Source organism: Triplophysa rosa, linkage group LG8 (assembly GCF_024868665.1).
Source record: "Triplophysa rosa linkage group LG8, Trosa_1v2, whole genome shotgun sequence".
In the NCBI taxonomy this organism is placed as follows: domain Eukaryota; kingdom Metazoa; phylum Chordata; class Actinopteri; order Cypriniformes; family Nemacheilidae; genus Triplophysa; species Triplophysa rosa.
Window position 1 is genome coordinate 9646558 of NC_079897.1, and position 22665 is coordinate 9669222.

General features: G+C 36.9%; 2 protein-coding genes across 11 annotated transcripts; one reads left to right on the plus strand and one right to left on the minus strand.

Annotated features, from left to right (window-relative positions):
* Positions 1 to 307: 307 nt before the first annotated feature.
* Positions 308 to 10884, minus strand: LOC130558656 (brain-specific angiogenesis inhibitor 1-associated protein 2-like). Of its 2 annotated transcripts, XM_057341210.1 has the most exons (10): positions 10395 to 10884; positions 8371 to 8502; positions 8158 to 8233; positions 7109 to 7195; positions 5618 to 5679; positions 5220 to 5291; positions 4436 to 4573; positions 2338 to 2490; positions 2025 to 2204; positions 313 to 1127 (listed from the first exon to the last, which is right to left on the minus strand). In XM_057341210.1, the coding sequence occupies exons 2-10, from the start codon at positions 8416 to 8418 to the stop codon at positions 609 to 611; spliced, it is 1335 nt and encodes a 444-aa protein (XP_057197193.1). In that variant the 5' UTR covers positions 8419 to 8502; positions 10395 to 10884; the 3' UTR covers positions 313 to 608. The 2 variants fall into 2 exon arrangements, with proteins under 2 accessions (XP_057197194.1, XP_057197193.1); XM_057341211.1 differs by lacking the exon at positions 10395 to 10884 and having other exon boundaries at positions 308 to 1127; positions 8371 to 8421.
* A 390-nt stretch (positions 10885 to 11274) lies between these two features.
* LOC130558660 (uncharacterized) lies at positions 11275 to 21616 on the plus strand. 9 transcript variants are annotated; one of them, XM_057341219.1, is made up of 13 exons: positions 11276 to 11918; positions 12019 to 12257; positions 16875 to 17145; positions 17487 to 17607; positions 18395 to 18480; positions 18618 to 18668; positions 18768 to 18978; positions 19212 to 19287; positions 19519 to 19817; positions 20184 to 20260; positions 20602 to 20721; positions 20849 to 21046; positions 21167 to 21616. In XM_057341219.1, the coding sequence occupies exons 4-11, from the start codon at positions 17575 to 17577 to the stop codon at positions 20699 to 20701; spliced, it is 933 nt and encodes a 310-aa protein (XP_057197202.1). In that variant the 5' UTR covers positions 11276 to 11918; positions 12019 to 12257; positions 16875 to 17145; positions 17487 to 17574; the 3' UTR covers positions 20702 to 20721; positions 20849 to 21046; positions 21167 to 21616. The 9 variants fall into 9 exon arrangements, with proteins under 9 accessions (XP_057197209.1, XP_057197206.1, XP_057197208.1 ...); XM_057341218.1 differs by having other exon boundaries at positions 16906 to 17145; XM_057341221.1 differs by having other exon boundaries at positions 16974 to 17145.
* The last annotated feature ends 1049 nt before the right edge of the window (positions 21617 to 22665 follow it).

The following is a 22665-nucleotide window of genomic DNA, read 5'->3' on the forward strand; positions in this document are numbered from 1 at the left end:
CATTTAAATCATTCAAGAATTTGTATTTTTCTTCTGATTCTTGAAAGTCTAGCTACTGTAATTTGTCCCTTTCTCATTGTTGTATAGTATATAATGAGAAAAAATATTTCTATTGAAAATAAGTAAATAAATAAATGTATTTTAATGACTGTATTACATAAATCATTTAAATAGAGATATTTCTTAATAAAAGAAATGTTTACATGCACAATGTGTTGAAAGAATTGAATGGAAAGACATAACAAAATATGTAAAATATAAAAAGAAACATGAAATTGTCACAATGCAAACATTTGAATGGTTCTGAAATAGGATTCATTTTATGCAAAACATATTCAAATGCAAAACATATTATAATTAAAAATAACTGTAGTCGGAGCCGATAGCCTATAGGGCAGTGCTCCGAAATGTGGCGCAGTTGTGCATCGGGCGACCAGGGTTCGATTCCCATCTCGTGGTCCTTTCCCGAACCCACCCCCTTCTCTCTCCCACTTCGCTTCCTGTCCTCTCTAGCAATAGCTGTACAATTAAAGGCAAAAACGCCAAAAACAAATCTTTAAAAAAAAAGAAAAAAACTGTAAACCCAGACTTCTCTTTATGAAATTCCTTCAATAAAAAGCTTTGAATTCCCTCACAAAAGAAAAGACGCGCTCACCAAAGAATCCTGTGCGAGCCTCGCTGGGCTGTCTCCTGGGCAGTGGTAGTGTGGAGGTAGAGTAGACCTCTGCTCCTTTCAGCACATTAAAAGCACTGGGTGAATTAGACACTCCTTGTAGTGCCGTGGAGGGCACAGGTGTGAGGGCACGGGAGAGAGGTGCACTGTGGGGTAGTGGAGGGCTATGAGGGGCGGTCAGGGGTGGAGTGAGGCCCTGCAGGGAACTGTTAGATGATGGGAAGGTGTGTAAGCCAGTCACGCTCACTGCAGACAGGAGAGAAACTTGTTGGGGGCTGGCTGAAGCACTGGAGTAGGCGTGGCCATTGCTGGTGGGCTGCGAGTGAGGGGAGGAGCTTGGAGACAGCCCCGAGAGAGACTGGGAGAGGTTTTCAGATGGGGCAGACCGCTGCTGCTGAGATCGACCGCTGTTGTCACCGTTTAACAAAGGCGGGACTTCCTGTACAGACAATCTCTGAGAAAAGAAGGCGAAACCGTTTTTTTTACTACACGGATATATGCAATACTTGAATCTGACTTAATAACTGGCAACCAATTTCCTACACAGCTTCAAGCTCAACAAAAATATAAATATTGTTTTTTAAAAACACATGATTTATTAAAGAATTAGAATTTTAAAGTTTTACTTAATTAATATTGCATATAGGAATTTATAGTCTGTTATATTTGACCTGTGCTTCTCTCTCCTTTATCTTAAATGTGTGCTTTCACTGTGCGTGCATGTCTGTGTGCGTGCGTGCGTGTCTTTGTGTGTGCGTACTTGTCTGTGTACGTGTGTGTGTGCGCGTCCGTGTGTGTCTATATTTATGCGTGTTAGTACGTGTGCATATTGTGTGTGTGGAGTGTTTTGTATGTGGGTGTGTCTGTCGTCTGTGTTTTTACCTTTTTCTTGTTTTTACAGGTACAACTTTAATTGTTTTGCTTATAGTCAATATGTCTTATGTACAGCTGCTTTGTAACAATGAAAATTTGAAAAAGTATTTATTTTTATATAAATAAAGTTGAATTGAGTTGAGTTAAAGATTTACAGATGCTTTGACGATTTGTCGCATTTATGTCGTATTATGAAGACTAAAAAATGGTTTCTTAAAATACGTTTACAATTATGCATTTGACAGACACTTTTATCCAAAGTGACTTGCATTGCATGATACTTTGCATTTGTATCTGGGTATGTGCAATCCCTGGGATCGAATCCATGACCTTGGTGTTGCTTGCATCATGCTCTAACCACTGAGCTACAGGAAAGCCTGTAATGCCTGTTTCTTCTTCTGTTTCACTAGACATTATTATTGGCACCTGAAACCAAAACCAGTCTGAAAAACCAGCATTTTAAAACAGATTTTCTCACCTGCTCTCCAGACTGTGCGATTCCCAGTTTAGCGTTCCTCAGGACCTCAGCTAGTCCAGCTCCTCCAGAGCTCTGGGGGGAAGTGTGACGCAACAGGTTCAGGGCTCGCTCCGGTAGTTTGGTTGGCTGGGAGCATGACTGTTGCCACGACGACAGCTTCTGAGACAAGAGTTCCCTCACCTATCCAACAAAAGTTTACTTTTTATATTTCTAAAACAACAATTATATCTATTCATACTCTTATTTCACAGTTGGAGTGTTTAGTTTCTTTGTAGTTTATGTCTTGTAGTGGTAGTTAGTGAGGAGTTTATGCCTTGCAGTGGTAGTTGGTGAGGAGTTTGGTGACAGAACACTGACGGTCCACCAGGAAGCAGTACCGGCGCCTTTCTTCTGTCAGAGCAGAGCGGTAACCAACGGCAACTAGATTATCCAACTCCCCCTGCCGACGACTCATCAACTCCACATACTGTTACAGAGAGAGAGAGAGAGAGAGATGTTTTTATTGTCTCCATTTTGGCGCTGGATGCTGATTGGTCAATACAGCATTCCAGCTGTCCTAAAAAACCCAATATAGACTGATAAATCTCTGAGAGCAGCTCGCAGATAGTGTTTCTACAACTATTCAACATCCATAGGGGAAAACAACACACATCTTTATGTTTTACATAATGAAATGTGTCATACACCCAGTAAAAACACTTCTGTATAGACAATAAATGAATAAATATTATATAAATATTCATTGCTGACTGTGAATAACTACAATGCCAATGAGGTTAAAACTACTCCCAAAAGTTTAAATTCTGTCATTATTTACCATCACGATTTTTGTGTTCCACTGTGTTACATTGCTTTGGAACATTGGTGAGTAAATGCATTTACATTTATCCTTTTATGAATGCTTTTATCCAAAGTGACTAACAAATGCAAAGCATTTAACATTATTTTTGCCATAAGAGCCAACAGTTACTACAGTATACAAAGGCACGTTTTTAAGAAAAGTAAGTACAGTAAGAAACTTTCATTATTCTTTTTCATCAAGTGACTTGAACTTGTTGTCCTTTTTACACTTACTTACTTTCCTAAACGTTTTTCACAACTATGCTCCTATTGTCTCAATCTATCTTCCTCTCTAGCTTCCCCTGCCTCAAATCAGCTCTTCCGGAGATCTGCTTAATCTCAAACTAACTGTTTTGAGTCTTTCTGACCAAGACACACATGCTTAGAGTAACACATGTGATAGCATAGATTAGGTTTATACAAACAAAGATAGATTGGACGCTAGTCAGCTATGGTAGGGTGGGCTGTAAAATGTCCACGGGGGAGTAAATAACCCTACAATGCCTCTGTGAATGAGAGCTGAGATTCTAAAGAACAAAATCCCATTTTATTGGAAAATGGCATCGGTGTAGTACCTCCATTACAATTTAAAGCACAACAATATACTTTGCACAAGAAATGCAGCCTCAAAGCAAATGCCAATAAAAATAAATACAATGATGGAGTGGAAGGGGAGATCAATAGCATATGATATAACAGCATGATGATATTTGAACACAAAGTCAAATACAATACAATAGTCAAATGTTTCTGTAGTAACTGAGTTTGGCATTGTATAGTAGTGTTGAGTATTGTTATTTTAAACTCTGAACTGCATCTTGAATGCGTAAGAAAGACAAGTTTGGTTGGGTCAGTCCATGCCTGCCAATGCTTATCCGGCCCTGGAGGATACAGTGACTTCAGCTAAAACACGTGCAGGCGAATTCACATGCTTAAATAAACAAACACTTATTCACGCATGGATAATAAAGTCTTACTTTCACAAATCAGCTTTAGTATGTAGGGCACTGGGTCTCGAACAAACAGGCTTCCAAACTGAGCTCAATTGACCATTATGAGTAGACTACAAATGACTGGCAGTACATTAGAGTATACAGTAATGAACACTACCCTCAAAGAACTGGCAAGCGATACAATTTAGCTTTTAATCCAAAGGGACCTTGTTCATATATGCATCCACTTTTTAGGACTTTCGCTTTTGTTAATCTATGAATAAAGTTGTGTTTGGACACTTTCAAACACTATTTTAAAGAAATGGTCCAAAATATGACAAAGCATTGCTGGTTAACTAGAATTCATGGTAAATGTTGTACATACTGTATATCCATCTTTCCAAAGGTTGAAATAAATCTTGTGCATCAAACAATGTGTTAGTCCTCATTCCCATATTAATGATCAGTATAGAGCTTTTAGGGTGCAACTATTGCTCCCAAGTTGTCTTCACAGTCACATAAAAATGACAAACTGACATACAAGAAGTTTGGTTTAGTACTCAGCTTGTTTTACTATGCATTGCAGATTCCTGAATTCTGGTCAAGGTATCAAGCTTGTTAAGAGTAAAAGGAAAGTACCTGCATCTCTCTGTCTCCATACTTATTGGGGTGACGACTGGCTTGACTCTTCCTCCGCAGCTTCTTGAGCTGTGATTGGCAGCGCTCGATAGACTCCACCTTTGACTTCCTCTCACTCTGGTACTTCTTCAGCGTCGCCTAGAAACAAGTTTCAATAATCACATGCATTTTGTAACGTCATAAGTGATGCTTCTGATGAACATGTTATAGATTTACAGTGAGTTTCCTGTTTAAACAACAATTTAAGTATAACAATATATTTTTGCATAGATATTGTTTTGTACAGTACACAAATTCCTGCTCTCCTGGACCAATCTGAGCTTAAATTTAGGGCTATTGTGATAGTTCAACCAGATCTCACAGGAAAACTGAACTATTTTCCGAGGTGCAAATTACGAATGAACTTGTATGATGTGAATCCACCACGTAAAATAATGATGATTTGCCATGAGATTTTGTTGGACTGTTCATCTCTTTGCTGAATTTAAACTTCTGCATCTTTTCAATTACAAGCTGTCAATTATCACATCATCTTCTACAATATATTTGTGTCCAGGAGAAGTTGTTAACTATTTTCCAATGAGTTCCTGAATTTAGTAGTTTTGTGTTGGTTTACCCAACTGGAATTTTTTGGCATGCATAGTTTAATAAGACACAATTAACAAAAAGAATATATAAATACACTTGTTTTTTCTTTACATAATATAAGACTATAGGGTATGAAGTTGAAAGCTGATGGCTGATGGATGGAATATTTAATCCTAGAGCAGTATTTCACACTCACAGTAAGATATTTGATGTCCAACTCTAGTTTCTGTTCCAGCTGAGACAGCAGCTCTGAATGAAATAGCTTCAGCTGCACACAGACAGACAAAGAGAAACATAATTCTCAATCACCTTCCATTGGTAGGACAAACAGATTTGTAGGAGTCATTTCTGTGTTCCCAATGTATACTTGTGGTCTTTTTCTGTAATTTTATGTTTTTGACCGTATTTAAAAAAATAAATGAAAAGCTGTAAAATTCAGTTTTTTTATCAGTGTAGATACACTGCTGTTTTGTCTTAGTATGCTGTTTAACTGAAGATAATTTAAAGACGTGTTGCATTAATAACCTTAAATAAATGAAAGATAATGACATGAAATTAGTTCATCTATAACACATACATTTTTCCTATACTCACCACATCCTCTAGTTGGACCTGGATCTGTCTATGAACCTCTGCCATCTGAAATAACGTGTCACCTGAGAAGGGAAAGATATAATATCAGAAACTGTCATGGTCCTGCCTTCTTGTTCATGATTTTCTAGTCTTGGGGCAGGATCGTGACAGATCCCTTATGTTTAGTGTGAGAAGCCATGGGGTGTTTATCTTTTGATATTCCATGTGCCTTCTCGTGTCTTGTCATTGGCCCCGCCCCTCTCGTTTCCTGTATTGTTTCCCAGCAGTGTTTCATTACCCTCGCCTGCCCTGTGTTAATTATCCTTTGTTTGTTTCCCCATAAAAGATCCTCATGTTTCATTGTCCTGTGCTCTTGCGTTGTACCTGTACCCTGTGCTTTGTCTACTCGTGGTTCTCGTACCCTGGCTGATAATTGGCCTTGGATTCCCTTGCCTTGTTTTGTGACGTTGTGTGGTGTTTGGATCATTGTTTATTTTGCCCCCCTTGAGGGAAGTGCTTGTTTTGAATCCGTGTTTATTGATTGTGTCCTGTTTTCCCCATTGTGGGTTTTTGTTTTCCGTTTTTGTCGAGTTTAATAAAGTCTGTGTTTAAGCCCTTCACCACTGCTGCTGCCTGCATTTGGGTTCTTCCCTGTGAAACCGTGACAAGAAACACCACAAACACAGTTTCTATTGCGTTTTAATTTGTATTTGTCTGAGTTTAAAAAAACTGAAACCAGTGCAAATGAGGCAAAAATGACATGAAACAAATAAGGTATGTTGTTGTATATCTCCTACTGTGCCTTCTATGTGGAGTTGCTAGTTTCTTGCTGTTTCTATGGTATTTGCACACATGCACTTTATGTAGTTTTTGTATAGTTCAGTAATGTTCAATGTTTAATTTTAGTCTGTTAAATATAATTTAATTATGTATAGTATGCCCTGCATAGTCTCATGTGGCACCATGATCCTGAAGAAACGTTAATTCATTTCATTGTGTACAAGCTACATTCATCTGTAATGACAATACCGACTCTACAAATGAAATGTCATAAACTGTAGACTGTGATGTCTAAAGAACATGTCTCATTACAAACAGTCTTCCAGACGAGAGATAAAGAAAACAATTTATTCATTTAGCGGCCGTGATACCCATGGCCTTGTCTGCCCAGTCCTGATTTTCATTGATGGTGAAAATGTGTGGCCTGTTTTGTTTGTGGTTCCATTGGGCAGTGGATGTCGCTGTCTTTATCCCCTACAGAGCAACTGTGTGTGCAACTTGGCATCTTTCCTTCTCCTTCTCCGCCTCCCTCTCTTCCACCCCCGCTGTTTTCAGCAGTACAATGTGATCATGTGATGTTGTTAATCTTTTAACAAAGACCCCTCTCTCTTTACCCCTCTCTCCCTTTCCCTTAGTTTCTTCATCTCCATTTTATTGTACAGGCTTGCCTCTTCATTTTCTTCCTCTGTAGTCTCTTGTTTTTAAACTGTATTTCCTGTAGCGCTCTCTTACCCAGCTCTTTTGAGCCCTGACTGTCACTGGCAAGTTCTCCCAGTTTGACCAGTGCATCAAAGTATCCTTTAGCTGCGACCGTGACTCCTGTATAGCAGACCGAGAGAGAGAAAGGGCATGTTACAGAAGTCGGTCTACTACAAAACACATGGTTGTTTGGCAGGCAAAGTGTTGATTAACATACATGAGAGCTCTTGAGGAATTTCATTCACTACAGAAAAGAATATAAACTGGTTTAACATGTTTGTGTGATGTGAGGTCCCCTGACATTTTGTCAAATTGTATTGATGACCTCATCTGTGGAGACTAAAGTCCCATAGTCTAATTATGAGATTAGGAGCACCAAAGCAGTTATAGCCATGAAAATGACCAAAACAGGTCATGTGTGGTTATTGCTGCAAATATTTGTTTATATTATGAGAAATACTGAAATTAATTATTTTATTGAGACAAGGTTTAATCCCTTTGCTCAATGAATAGAAGCTGGCTTCCTAAACATTGTTTTCAATCTGTGACTGTTCATCCAAAATTATTTGAAGGTCAAGTTAATAGTAAACATCAAGGTTAGAGTTTCACAGAATGTTCTTTACGTTATGTAGAATTATTTTTTTTAGAAAACAGTAAATCTCAAAAAAATGAGCTGGGTTTTCACAGATGGACATATCTACATCTATATAGATTGTGGCCACATTTACATTTTATTTATTTATTTTACAAACATTCATTAATAACTTTGGGCTTTAAAAGTCAGTTTGGATGTACCCTAGTATGTGTTTTCATAGTGCAGTTAACACTTTTAACTTGAACAATTAAGGAAATGTTCCTTCTTCATAGCCTAACTCCACACTGTAAAAACCAATTTAAGTTTAAAAGCTTCATTACATTTTTAAGTTAAATTAAATTAGCTTTTAAATTGACTTATTTTACAACTTGATTTTTTTTATGTCAGTTCAATATAATTAAGTACAATTGACTCAAATTTTAATTTAAATAAAATTAGCTTTATAAGGCAACTGAATTTTTTTACAGTGCATTAAGTGATGTCTCACCTGTCAGAGCCTTTTCATAATGTTTCCCCATTGTCACAAAGTTCTTCAGACTGGGGTTAAACTGGTCCAGGATGCCCTGAATACAGAACAATCACTTATTAAAATACTTTTAACATACAAATGAATAATTTTACTAGCAAAACAGCAGAATGGAGTAGTATATCTGTGTATCTGTGCGCACAGATGCACCCTGCTGTGTTTGAGCAGACATACTTTATAGACATTCTCTGTCATCTTGTTGACCTCATCTGAACGTGACATCTTTTCTCTCTTTAGCTTCAGGTTCAGAGTAAACCTCACTGTCCAGTATAAACCTCACACTTCAGGAAATCACAGCAGGCACAGCTATATGTAGAAAAAGAGAGAGAGTAAACCCTACAGATTTTTAATCTCCAACAACATTTGTTCTTTAGGGGATACTTGTTGTAAATCCTGTCTATTAATATTACTTGTTTTAGTGTTAATATCCTAACATTTAAAATCATAGCTTTAGTCTTTTTTAGTTTTTAAATGTAATTATTTTGGTATTTTGGTAAAATGACATAACGTTTCAAAATAAGCAGGCCAATGGCCACCTACAGTATATTACAGACCTCTTGTGATTTCATGTACTGATATTGGCCAAAGCCATCATAAGACATTGTTATTGCATGTCGTAAATTCATGAAATTGAGTCTGACAGGTCATTCTGCCCTGGAGGAGAACAATGCTTCCCAAGCTCAAGAGTCAAAGCGCTGAATAAACATTGCTCTCAAATGTTTATTTCAGAACATTGGAAAAATCCTAAATAAAACATTCCAGGCAGGATTACCCATCACATCGGGCTTCATATCTAAAAAGCAGTGTTTTAGACCAGGTCACCGCTCCCATGTGTTATTGGAGAAAAATTAGTAGGAAGAATTTGACCCATACTGTATGATTGATAGACTGAGATCATATCCCCCCACCCTTTAAAAAAACATTCTCACTGTATGATATATATATATATATATATATATATATATATTTCTGTGATTAACGTCATAATAATAACATCATAATAATAACATACATAAAATCGACTAATATAATATTTAAACATATAAGACATAAAACATCTTTTCTGCCTGTATTGACATATTTCACATTTTGACATATATTCATATTGACAAATTTGCTATTGTAGCGGGGGAGGGGTATTCAGATTAAAACTACTTCATTTGACTTCATTCTGCTTGATATTAGTGAAAGTTCTCATCAGTAAATATATGATCACAAATTCACAGTCCTGTCTATACTATGTGTACATGAACCTATGAAATATTAGCCTACATATAGTTATCAATATCTTGCTGGCTAAATACTCTATAACTATACGGTACTGTAAAATAAAATTCAACCTTTTTAATGTAAAAAACACACACAAAAAACAGTAGCACATAATTATTTTAACAGTCAAGATGACACACTAATCTAGATTATGGGTATAGTTGATGAATAATCGTACATGTGTCCTGGTGTGACATAGCAAAATTTAGAAAACAAACTGTTAATATTACATTGTTTTATATTATTAATATTTATAAACATATAATATAAAATAGATGTCCTTTAGGAGAGATTTATCTTCATTGTTAGTTTTTTTTCTAAATTTGCATATTAGTCTGTCAACTACCCTTATACTGTTTTCACTGCTTAGAAATGATTTCCGATATTCTAGTCAAGATACAGTTTAAGACTGTAACAGCTGGAAAAACGTTATATTTCAACACTAAACACAGCAACTCTTTATCTAACTAATTCCACTTATCAATATAGTGATTAATAATGTGTCAATCCAAATACGATAATAATAATAATTTATTGTAATGCTGAGAAATAGAAAGCAATGTTAATAAAAGTATCATACAAATTATAATCATTTAATTTAAAATAACATTAAATACACAGTAAATGCTTTGTCATGTAGCATAAAAAAATGCACATCATGGTAACATCTAAATGAGTAAGGCTACGTCAAAACTATTTTGATACACCAAGAATAATCTTATGTAAAATGTCGTACCACTAGAAAGTTTACCACAAAGTTGCCACAGACAGACAAATACAATTTCAATTCATAATTCAGAAGACACTTGTTGAGCTGAGAGATGTTAGTTATTGCAGGTCAGTTATTAATTCAAAGCGATATATACAGTAAATATGAATCCAAAACACAATTGGATTCAGCGGCGCATCGGTTGTGAATGATTTCTTACCTTTTCTCTGTTCATCGTTTCTTTGCCGTTTTAATCTGCTTTTTTCTTCTTCCTAGTCGCTGCACTTTTCCTCCTAATACTTTCTTTTTCAATGGTGGGGGGTAGTTTGTTTGACCCTGCAATGCACTAAACCCCCCTTCCACCCCTCACACTGTCTTTCCCAAACTCCCAACACAAATTCAGGTCATAACATACTGGTGCCGCTTAGCGCCGCTCCTCGTTGTTCACTATATCACACGCGCACATCTAACTTTATAAAATCTTCATTCCGCTGAGATTCAACGCACTTACACTGTCTGTCTGTCTGTGTGTCCGCTGGTGCATTTCAATTGCTCTCTCTGTCCTGGATAATGTCTTTTTGCTTTCTGTCTCTATCGCGCTCTCTCTCGCTGGGACTGAATGTCAATGAGGTAACGGGACTGGACTCTGAATAGCGGCTCTGCTGAATGAAAACGCGCCTGATGCCACCGCAACTCATTACTGCACTACACTACATTCAGCAGCCAATACCTCTCTGATCTCCTTTAGACATTACTTTAACATTTTAAACTGCATCTAAAGATTATGTTTGTGCAAGAGCTGCAGAAAAAAGCCTGACCTTTCAGGACGAACAACTTATTGCAGGACAAAAATATATTATATTGATTATTATTGAGTTTACTTCCTAAAAAGGGCTCCATATACTTTAACAGGACTGGCCATGAGAAAAAAATATATAAAAACTCTTTTACTTATATTAAAGGGACATAATGTGAATGTTTTTCTGTCAAACAAATGTTCATCATCGGTTGTTCATCAAAATACAGTTATTTAAGAAATTTCACATTTTTATAAGTTACAGCAATTGGGTGTTAAAATGACAATTTACTTCTACTTATTTAAGGCAGTTCATGTAGCTAAACAATATTTAAAGATTGGGTATCATGCGATGTCATGCATTCTGACTTCTTTACATTGTTAAACGTGCTGGCTTCTCATGCTTAACATGGTCAACTTGTTAAAAAACGAGTTGGACATATGACGTAGTATTTATTTCTGTACTTGATACACTCCCCCTGCACTCCAACTTGTTTCGGAAAGTTTTTTTATAACCTGGATCCCTGTGTCGACAATGGGATCCTATTACTTTTATACGCCCTTTTCACATCACATTCAGACGTCACGCATCTTCCGTTCTGCCGCGAAGCAGTGTATCGTTACCTCCGCTAGCACTCCAGTTCATAAGGTGGCGGTAATGCACCTATAAGCTGGTTTGCCAACTGCCAGTAAAACTCAAGAAGTTACTTCCGCTAGCGCCTCAGAATGGAGTTTACCAAGTCCCTTGTACATCTGCCACAAATACGGCTAGATGATGTACAACGTTGTGACAAGCAGAGCGGGACGAGAGAGATGCGGCGCAGTTCCCTCACGGCCCTCGTCCCGCTCTGCTTGTCACAAACGTCTTGCAGACAAATTTTCGCTAACGACAAGATCAAAGACAAACAAACAAATTCTTCGTTGAACAGTACCTGTTTGATTATGAAGGTAAGTGTTTTGTTTTCTTTTTGTGTTAGCGAAGGTGCTAGGATAAGTACTTGAATACGTGTTCTGTCAGTTTTTTTTCTCACTGTTCTTAAAATTCCAGCGCGACGGCAAAACGGAACTTCTTGTTGTTGTTGTTTGTTGCAAGACGGATGTTATGATACACTGCTTTGTGAAAAGGTGGAAGTTAAGTGACGTCATTGTGAAAAGGGCCTATTGGCCAGCACGACAAGGCGAAAGAAAGCGCCCCCTCACGAGCCAACCTATGAGCAAGACCCACTTACCATCAAGAGGCTCTCCAGCCAAGGTCTACGCTGTTACTCTTGCGATAGTGATGTTTAGGTGTGTATGTTTATTTAGAGCATTTCAGTGATGGATGTTATATAAACGGTAGATATGTCTTAACAAAACACTTATTAGTTTTTTTTTAACTTTAATATAAGTTATATAAAGCATTAAATTTATTCAATCAAACAGAAAAGTTGAAAATTTTAATATAAGCCTTTTTTATAAGACTTTTTAGCCCATAAGTAACCAGTCTAACTAAATGAGCAAAGCTCATTCACACCCTACGTTCTCTTGTAGTTCACTGAGCTTTGAACGATTCACTGATCTCTTACATTCTGTGTAAACGAATTGTATGAAGGTATTTTTGGTGCAAAACTACTGAGCACCTGTGAGAGTGGAACTTGTAGTTGTAAAGGTCGGCCACACATGTGTATTAGTAAATTTGTAGTCAAAATTTGAAATTGCAAACTTGTAGATTTTTTTTTCTCTCCCGCAAACACAACGCAACAGTTACACCTTCTTGAATCCTTCAGTGCAAGTGCACAAATCCAGTTCTACAAATCACAAACTGAGATACTCGTGCACTCACATTTTTTGCTACAAATGCTGCAGTAAATATGGTGCAAAACACATTCACACACCTGCACCAAAAGACGTGCGTTCACAGACGAGTTTTGCACATCCGCAAACAGTATGTGAATTCATGCAATGAGAGTTGAATGCTTGTCAAATATTTTCTCACAAATTAAAGGTTTTATTCTTGCACATTGTTCTAGCACAAACACAAGAGCATAACTACAACTGCTTGAATCTGCTGCTGCGAGTCTCTGACACAAGTTCGCACACACTCTCATTTTGCACCACATATCTGTGTGATATATGGTGCAAAAGTGATTTGTGCATTTGCAGCCAAACGAGCTAGTTTTGGCCCCCAGCAGGTGGCGCCCTAACGCGCAAGTTAAAAACTGCGAGAATCATCCTGAGCTGCTTTATTTTCCTGAAATCACTAATCGTAATAGAGTACATTGGTTTAGTTTAAATAAGTGTGCTGGTCAGCTACGTTGACAATCCCTTATGAAAATTACAGGCCTACAGTTAAACAAACAAAACACACGTTTTTCTTACAGTTAAAACAACAACAAAAATATGGTTGCTGTAGTAAAACCATGATTAGTTTTCGTAAGGGATTGTCATGTAGCGGACCAGCATATTTATTTAAACTAAACCAATGTACTCAGAGCCGATCCTGCCTATACGCAGACTACGCAGGTTGCGTAGGGCCTCTAAACCACCAGGGGGCCCCTTGAGTACCGAATCAAAAACACTATTGTAAACAATTAAGATGCTATTTTTATCATTTGTGGATCCAACTTTAGAGGCATTATTTGGAAATTTCCTTTTAGTACTTAATTTATTTAATGACTGTGACATTCTTGGACATCAGTGCGGGGCAGGGAATGACATGCGCGTGATGTGCTGCTGAGAGTTCAATGAGAGTTGAATGCTTGTCAAATATTTTCTCACAAATTAAAGGTTTTATTCTTGCACATTGTTCTAGCACAAACACAAGAGCATAACTACAACTGCTTGAATCTGCTGCTGCGAGTCTCTGACACAAGTTCGCACACACTCTCATTTTGCACCACATATCTGTGTGATATATGGTGCAAAAGTGATTTGTGCATTTGCAGCCAAACGAGCTAGTTTTGGCCCCCAGCAGGTGGCGCCCTAACGCGCAAGTAAAAAACTCTGCGAGAATCATCCTGAGCTGCTTTATTTTCCTGAAATCACTAATCGTAATAGAGTACAAGTGCCGAACCTAGACATCTGAGGGCCCTAAGCAAACCTTTTTGAAGGGCCCTTGTCATAATAGTTCAAACTAGATATAAACATAGCTGTAGACTATAAGAAATAAAACATATAAATCAATTAACACACTTAAACGAATAAAGACTGAAAGATATAAAAACATTAAACAGACAGTAAGAACAATTAATTCTAAAATAAAGTTCACATTTTGTTTGACATGTAAATTATTATTTGCCTTAATTAACACGTGGCTTGGAACCATCTAGCTGTAAAAAAAAACTATAACGTTATGTGGTGTGGCATAACTATAAGTGGTGTGTTTTTCTAACCAAATGAGTGATTAACAAAAATAAAGCATGATAAATATAGTTTACTTAATAAAGCCAAGTATACGAAAACACATCAATAATTCTCTAAATTTTTTTACATATTATCATAGGCAAACCAAATGCAGTGGATTGCAGTGGTGTGCATTATAGCGGAAACTCACATGAACAATGTAGTTGTTTTAGTCCTGTAAATCATTCCCTCTAAATGTTATTGAGCTGTAAATATATATCTTTTGAAGGAACCCATGTAGTAGATGGGTATAATATACGTACACAGCAAAACACATGGCAATATTTACTTATGACTTCACAGTTTGCTGTAATAAATATAAAAAATCAAAAGGTGTGCATTATAGCTGACACCCACATGAACACTGTAGAGCTGGTTTTGTGGTCTAAGTTATCCCCTTTAAATGCTACGGAAGTTAGAAACGTGTATTAATGTGTATGTAACATTGGAGACGGTCCCTAAATTCACGAATATCAAACGTCCAACCTCAAGCAACGAACTTAAGTGTGTCCATACTTAATTTGTAAATACGTTCTTACATAATTTGGAAAAAACTAAACAAGAGTTTAAAATACTATGAAAACACATGCCTCTTGTTCTTTACTTTGCGTTGTTGGCGTTTACCTTTTTTTTCGCTCCAGACGGATGGCGCCGTTTAAAACCATGGCAAGGGACATCAGCAGCACATCACGCGCATGTCATTCCCTGCCCCGCACTGATGTCCAAGAATGTCACAGTCATTAAATAAATTAAGTACTAAAAGGACATTTCCAAATAATGCCTCTAAAGTTGGATCCACAAATTATAAAAATAGCGTCTTAATTGTTTACAATAGTGTTTTTGATTCGGTACTCAATGGGCCCCCTGGTGGTTTAGAGGCCCTACGCAACCTGCGTAGTCTGCGTATAGGCAGGATCGGCTCTGAGTACATTGGTTTAGTTTAAATAAATATGCTGGTCTGCTACATGACAATCCCTTACGAAAACTAATCATGGTTTTACTACAGCAACCATATTTTTGTTGTTGTTTTAACTGTAAGAAAAACGTGTGTTTTGTTTGTTTAACTGTAGGCCTGTAATTTTCATAAGGGATTGTCAACGTAGCTGACCAGCACACTTATTTAAACTAAACCAATGTACTCTATTACGATTAGTGATTTCAGGAAAATAAAGCAGCTCAGGATGATTCTCGCAGAGTTTTTAACTTGCGCGTTAGGGCGCCACCTGCTGGCCGCCAAAACTAGCTCGTTTGGCTGCAAATGCACAAATCACTTTTGCACCATATATCACACAGATATGTGGTGCAAAATGAGAGTGTGTGCGAACTTGTGTCAGAGACTCGCAGCAGCAGATTCAAGCAGTTGTAGTTATGCTCTTGTGTTTGTGCTAGAACAATGTGCAAGAATAAAACCTTTAATTTGTGAGAAAATATTTGACAAGCATTCAACTCTCATTGCATGAATTCACATACTGTTTGCGGATGTGCAAAACTCGTCTGTGAACGCACGTCTTTTGGTGCAGGTGTGTGAATGTGTTTTGCACCATATTTACTGCAGCATTTGTAGCAAAAAATGTGAGTGCACGAGTATCTCAGTTTGTGATTTGTAGAACTGGATTTGTGCACTTGCACTGAAGGATTCAAGAAGGTGTAACTGTTGTGTTGTGTTGTGTTTGCGGGAGAGAAAAAAAATCTACAAGTTTGCAACTTCGAATTTTTACTACAAATTTACTGATACACATGTGTGGCTGACCTCTACAACTACAAATTCCATTCTCACAGGTGCTCAGTAGTTTTGCACCAAAAATACCTTCATAAAATTGGTTCAAAGGAGTCATTTGTTTGCGAGTCGTTCTGATCGCAATGTGCGTTCATAGTCATACTGGCGAACTCGCTGTGTACAGAATAACGCTGATTCAACGAGCCAACTTCACAGCTAAAAACATTATAATGATGTACAGCAAGTTAATTTAGGAAATATTTTCAAGAAATTCAAGAAAATATAAATTGAATGTAAATCTCCTGAACAGCCGTGAAACACAGCTAATACAGCTCCTAATATAGCACTTTTACTGAACTCTTCAGCGTCTCACTGTGCTGGTAACGAAACAGCGCCTCCATTGTTTCGTAACTGCAGTTACAAATGACAATCTGTTTAATAATGCACGCAGTGTTTTTTGTGAAGACACTCGACATATTTTTGACGAGAGTCTAAGGCGGCACGAAATTTGATTGAGGCGGCCACCTCCAATTTAATTATGCAGGAAAAATATGGAGCCAGAAGTATGACAAAACAATCTGAATTTGAATTTCGTAAATCTGAATTATTGACAAGTGTTTTTTAACAAAACTGAATATTATATGGGAGTTAAAATAGTTTTGAATTAGATTTTGATTTCGAATTTGAATTTTTTTACTTGAATATTGAACATTTGAAATTTAACACAATTGCTTTTTTTTTCAATTGCACAAGAGTTTTATAGGCATGCATTTTCAAACAACATATTTTTTGCTCTGAATTCTTAGATTGCAAATATCCAGGTTTTTTTTAATACAGCCTCACGTTTTCAAGATGAAGAAGAAATTCGGAACATCAAATTCAATTTTCTAAAATTCAAACCGCAGAAATTCAGATCATACAGAAAGTAGGTCAGAGGTCGTCCACAGGGAAGAGTAGATGATCTCAGAAAAGTCGAAAGAAGCATTTTGGCCAATTACAGAGCTGCAGTAGTTTTCTGGCGGGAGCGTGCGGCTCAGGAGGTCACCATTCTTCTGCCTGATCATGAGTCGCCCAGAAGTAAGTGATTTTTAAGCATTTATGGTTTATATTTATATAGGCCTATTATGCTAGCATTCCTAGCATGTGAAATATATGTCTAAGCGGTCTCTGGTGTTTGTTTTAAAGTATATTTGGTGTAAAAGTGATTAGCATGCCACCGTGTCTAATTTATACGGGACACGACTGTGCCGCGCCGCAACAGCTTGAAGTGATAAAGCGGACGTTGTAAAGAGCTTGGACAATGTCAGAAATAGAACGGGGAATCCGTTTGCTATTGGAAATTACGCATTCAGTGTAGACAGTATCACTGATTATAATCAGCAGGTTCTACTGTCTTCTGTCGCACCTCTCGCGTCCAGTCTAGGTAGCGTCATAACTCCAGGGACGGATTAACGCATGGGTCTACTGTTTGGTCTACACTAATTCTGTTAGAGCTTGATTCATTCCATGATCGGAATCCACATCAGATCCAAGTTGTATGTAAGGTCACTCTGATGTTTGTTAGCCGTGTTTTGAGCTGAAGACTTGAACATTGTGAATAATCATTTAGATATAACTTAACTTACGTGTAACTTGCAGGCACGATTAAAGTATATCATTCATTTCCGCTTAATATCATACACATTAAAGTAATATATATAATATTTATATATATATATATCATAAGTAGAGATGCACCGATCGTCTGTTTTGACGTCACACTTACGGCGACTGATATGTCATTACAGATTAGGCTTGCACAGCTTGAGTGAGTATGTGAGAGAGACTCGTGCAGAAATCAAAACAAATGAGTGCAACAGCACTCGCAGAAAGTTATAGATGCATACTGCGGTGGAAAAAAGATATTGATAATATATGATTTAGGTAAGCAACATTCCAGGACCTTTCCCTGAATATCAACACTACTGCAAGGAGGCAAGTGACTGTCTTTATGAATGGGTTACTGAATTACTGGCTCATTTAATGATTAAGTAACCCATTCATAAAGACAATCACTTGTCTCGTTTCCGAATGAATCAGCCGTTGAACGAATCAGTTGAATGACTAAATGACTCACTTATTTAAAAAATTGCAATCGGTGCGTCTCTAATTGTAAGCCATTTAATGACTAATTATTGTACTCTCTCCTGTTCAATACCATTACCCTGCACCCTGAACTGATATCTAGCAAAAAGCGTTATAAACAGCGGACCATTAAACCAATAATGAATGTGTATAAGAATGACATAAGATACAAAAAAATATTCTTCTTAAACTATTTTTACAGGACAATGAAGTTGTCAGATCAGCCAGGCACTTGTTGTCTTTGCTGACTTCAGGCAGTGCAGCTGGTCCCAGTCAGGATAATGCCAGGTTTTTTGTGTATTTTTATTTATTATTGTGGTAACTAAGTGTAGTTAGTTTGGTAAAGGAATTCTATGTTATGTATATGTATTTGTGCATACATATTTTTATTTAATTACTCTCATTAAAACAATTTCATGATTCAGCATCCATAGGCCTGTTCAGCAGAGGGCCACCATCCAAACTGAGATGACCAGGTTTTGCAACTACATTATTTTTATTTAATTTTGACAAAGAAATATGACATTATTTGATGGTAATTATTTTGTATTGCAATTTAATTTCTTTGCCAACAGATCATTTCCTGGCTTTTTCAGCAAAGGACGGGGTAAAAGGCGAATGCTGTCAGTGCCCTCTAGCAAACCCGCAAAAATATTGCCTGTTAGCTTTTATCTGCTTCCTCACCAATATGAGCGAACACCTAAGGAGAGTGAGCAACTGGTACATATGCAAGCTGGGTTGGGGCGAAAGACAATGCAAATGGATGAAAATGCAACTAATGATGAAGTAAGTATGCATGATGTCTCTCTCTTATATCTTTTAAAATTCTCTTTTGCTAATGTAACAGAGCTTAATTCATTAGTAACTCTGTATAGATGGAACATGGGTGCTGAGGTGTTCTTAAGCACATTACTGTAATGAAACACTATAAGCTGTTTGTACCAGTGTTGCACTTGTAACTGTTGGGCATTTAATTTTTACTCAGTTTGTTATACTGACAGTGTTATTTACATTCTAAGGTATGTGCCCAACTGAAGGAGCTGTTCCCTAAATTTCAGGAAGTAAAGGGGGGTTGGCTTGTCTATAAAGCTTCAGGTAATCATCAGGAACATAGTAATACATTGCAATGAAAATATCATGAAATATTTTTTTTTCACGTAATAACTAATAACATATTCCATATTTTGTTTAAGTAAATACCTTTGTGCCAAGCTTAAAACATGAATCCTGGCATATCAAAATAAAAGGAATGGTCTCAAAAAATCCAATAACACATGTGTCATTTTTAATTAATTAATTTTATTTCTTTTTTTCCCTTTTTTTTAGGAGGATGGGGCTCCCGGAAGCTCACCCTTATTCCACCCCATGAGACTGGGTACAGTGCCAAGCAATTGAAGGCAGTAACACAAGGTTTTAAAGGCGTGCTTTACATAGCTCCTCTTCAAATGGAACTTGACACCACTGCTCTGCCACCTGAATCTGAAAGCTTTAATGACATGCGAAAAGAGAAATGCCAGAAATGTGGAATCACATTTCCATTAGTCATCCTGACTACACACATAAAGTGCTGTGTGACCACTGATGAAGCTGAACAGAGCAATGATGAAGCTGAACAGACCAAACAAGTAAAGATATATTGAAATAGTTCATTTAATTTAATACATAATTTGGAAGTTTAATAAGGTGTTAAATATTTTTAAAAACAGTTTTTAGAGCTGCTCTTGGAAACACCAAATGATCTAAAAAAAATTGATAACGCATTGTATTTCTCTGTATTTTTGTTTCTTGCAAATGCAGGTTAATGTCATGCATAACCTGTATAACTTTAAAACATAAAATTATTCAATAAATAATTGGAAGATTTTTTTTTTTCACATCTAATGATCAGTCTTCAGAATATCTTGTTGTTCCATCCATGGTAAAAAACTCCTACATGCTTGAAACAACATGAAAGAACATTTATATTAAATGTTTTTGTTTGTTTCCTCTAGGCAACTTTCCCCATCTGTCAAAAAGAAATGTCTCTTGATGTGATAGAGATTCACGCAAGTTTTTGCACAGATGACAGGTGAGGAAAATGATAGTTTTTTGAAAGCACACAACATTTCCAGTCAATTCAGTGATTTTATTAAATTTTTGATTGTTGTTTTTGTACTTTCACTATGTATGCTGTTAAGATTGCTGCAGGTCTTCTTCACTATACAATTGTGAATTGAATATTGTGTTTTATGTTCAAATTATGAACGTTCAATTCATTTTTTGTTATCAACATTTTTAAATTTTTTCACACATAACACAACACAGCATCCAAAATTAATTTAGAACTTTTGAGGTCATCCATTCATGTAAGAATTTTGTTCCTTCATTGCATGCAAGCGTGGTAATGAAGTTTGTGTATTATATTGTAAGCACGCAACCTCTGGAATTCAATGCGTCTATGGAAGAACCATCTACATCTGGATTTTCCATGCCTGTGACACAATACCGGTGGTCATTCAAATGCAGCTGAAGCCACACTCATGAGTTATGGTAAGCATTTATTTTTTTTGGGATATGATAAGCATAATACATTTCTGAGATGTAAAACTGAAATAGAATACACAAATAGCATCAGCAGAACTGTTGACATATTGCTTCTATGTTTTTTTTTTTGCAGATTGGCAAACTGAACCAGATAAAAATAAAGCAGCATCCTTATACACAAAAGAAATAATTTGCCAACATGAGATGAGAAAGCCCCTCTTCATTACCATGGATTTGAGGATGGACAAGGAAGATCAAGACCGAGAACTTGTTGCATTCTACAAACAAAACAGCATAGAATGGGCAAGCCCTGTGAAGTGCAGACTCCAAGGTGGTATAAAACAAGTAGATAAATACATTTATTAGTGACATTCCTAGCTGGGTTTTAATGCCCATGTCTCTTTTTGTATTTTTTGTCATTTTTTTTTTTAACTGTTGCTGTTGCATTCAGGGGATGCTGCTATTGGTGAAGGAGTAACCAGACATTTCTTGTCTACTGTTATACAGAGGCTTCAGCATGGATTCAATTTTAACATGGGTATGTCAGCTATTTTTTATGGAATATTGACTATAGTATTTTGTTTTGTCTTTGAATCCAAAATATAACTTTTGGCCCATTATTTTAAAGAGTACATTCCTCAATATTTTTAAGGGCTTATTTTGGTTTATGGAGTGTCCGACAACAAGTTTATGTACATACATGATGTAAAAATACTATTATTTCGTAATAATAAGCAGTTTTTATTACCTTACTTCTTGACTGACTCTCAAATGATTCGTTCCGCGATTCATCTGTGTAATCTCCGCCTTTCCGCCAGCGTAGTCTGATCTGATTGGTCAGATAGTGTAGTCTGCTGTGATTGGTCAGATGGTCTAGTCTGCTGTGATTGGTCAAATGGTCTAGTCTAGTCTGCTGTGATTGGTCAAACGCGTTCAGCATGTGTCGCAAATGGACCGCCTATCATTACTGCTGTATTACGGTTTGCAGGTGGTTGGATATTAACAGTGTATAGAGAGAGATGGCGTCGATTTTACCTTACCAGTTCGAGCCCGAGTCTGACGAATCATTCTTTAATCCTTATACAGATGCCAGTAAGAAAAAGGACTGTTTTAGACACTTCTCTTGTAACAGTTAGTTATCACGGCATACAGTGTACGGTTTCGTATCTTCAGATGTTATTATAACTATAGTACACCACGCAGTTCTTGAAATAAAGACTTTGCGAGTTAATATGGTTGAACACTTACATTAGCGCAACGAGTTTATAGCTAACGTTAGGTAAACAAACAGTAACAACCCCAAAAATAACGGTAACGTTAGCTAAACACAGACATGAGATAACGTCACACAAATTTAATTTTAAGTAAAGACAAAAATAAAGAGTCACACTTACAGGTTGTGATTCGGTGGAGCTTACAGGTCCAAATAAAGTTGGTATTGCAACATCTTTTAAGGAAAGACGTTTAATGTATCCTGCAGTAAAGGCGCCAAGATTGATGAAGCAATCTTCGGTAAAATGACGCGCGCAAAGTAAAACGTTCGGTTTATACTCCTTTGGTGTCGTTTGAAAAATAAATAGTAACCATTTTTTCCTCAGAAGTTCTTCCTTTGGTAGTGAAAATAAGACTGACTTAGTTTCACTACATAGAACACAGCTTCTCTTAGACATGATGCACACGTCACGAACGAGCTAGTACAGTGTTTGGGGAGGAGAGAGTTAAGTTTTCGCAGTCAGTAGGCGGGGATTTTTCTAGTGACGTAGGTACATTGTGGTTAAAGATTCGGACAGGTCATGGCTTGTTCGCGTGATTCAGAGTCGATTACCTTTTTTATAAGCTAATAACTTTGTTATTCGTTCACCTTCGGATTTACAACTTGGCAGATTGCTTACATTCAAACACGGCAAAATTAAACACTTCATGAAATGTATTTTTTATGATCTCGAGGAA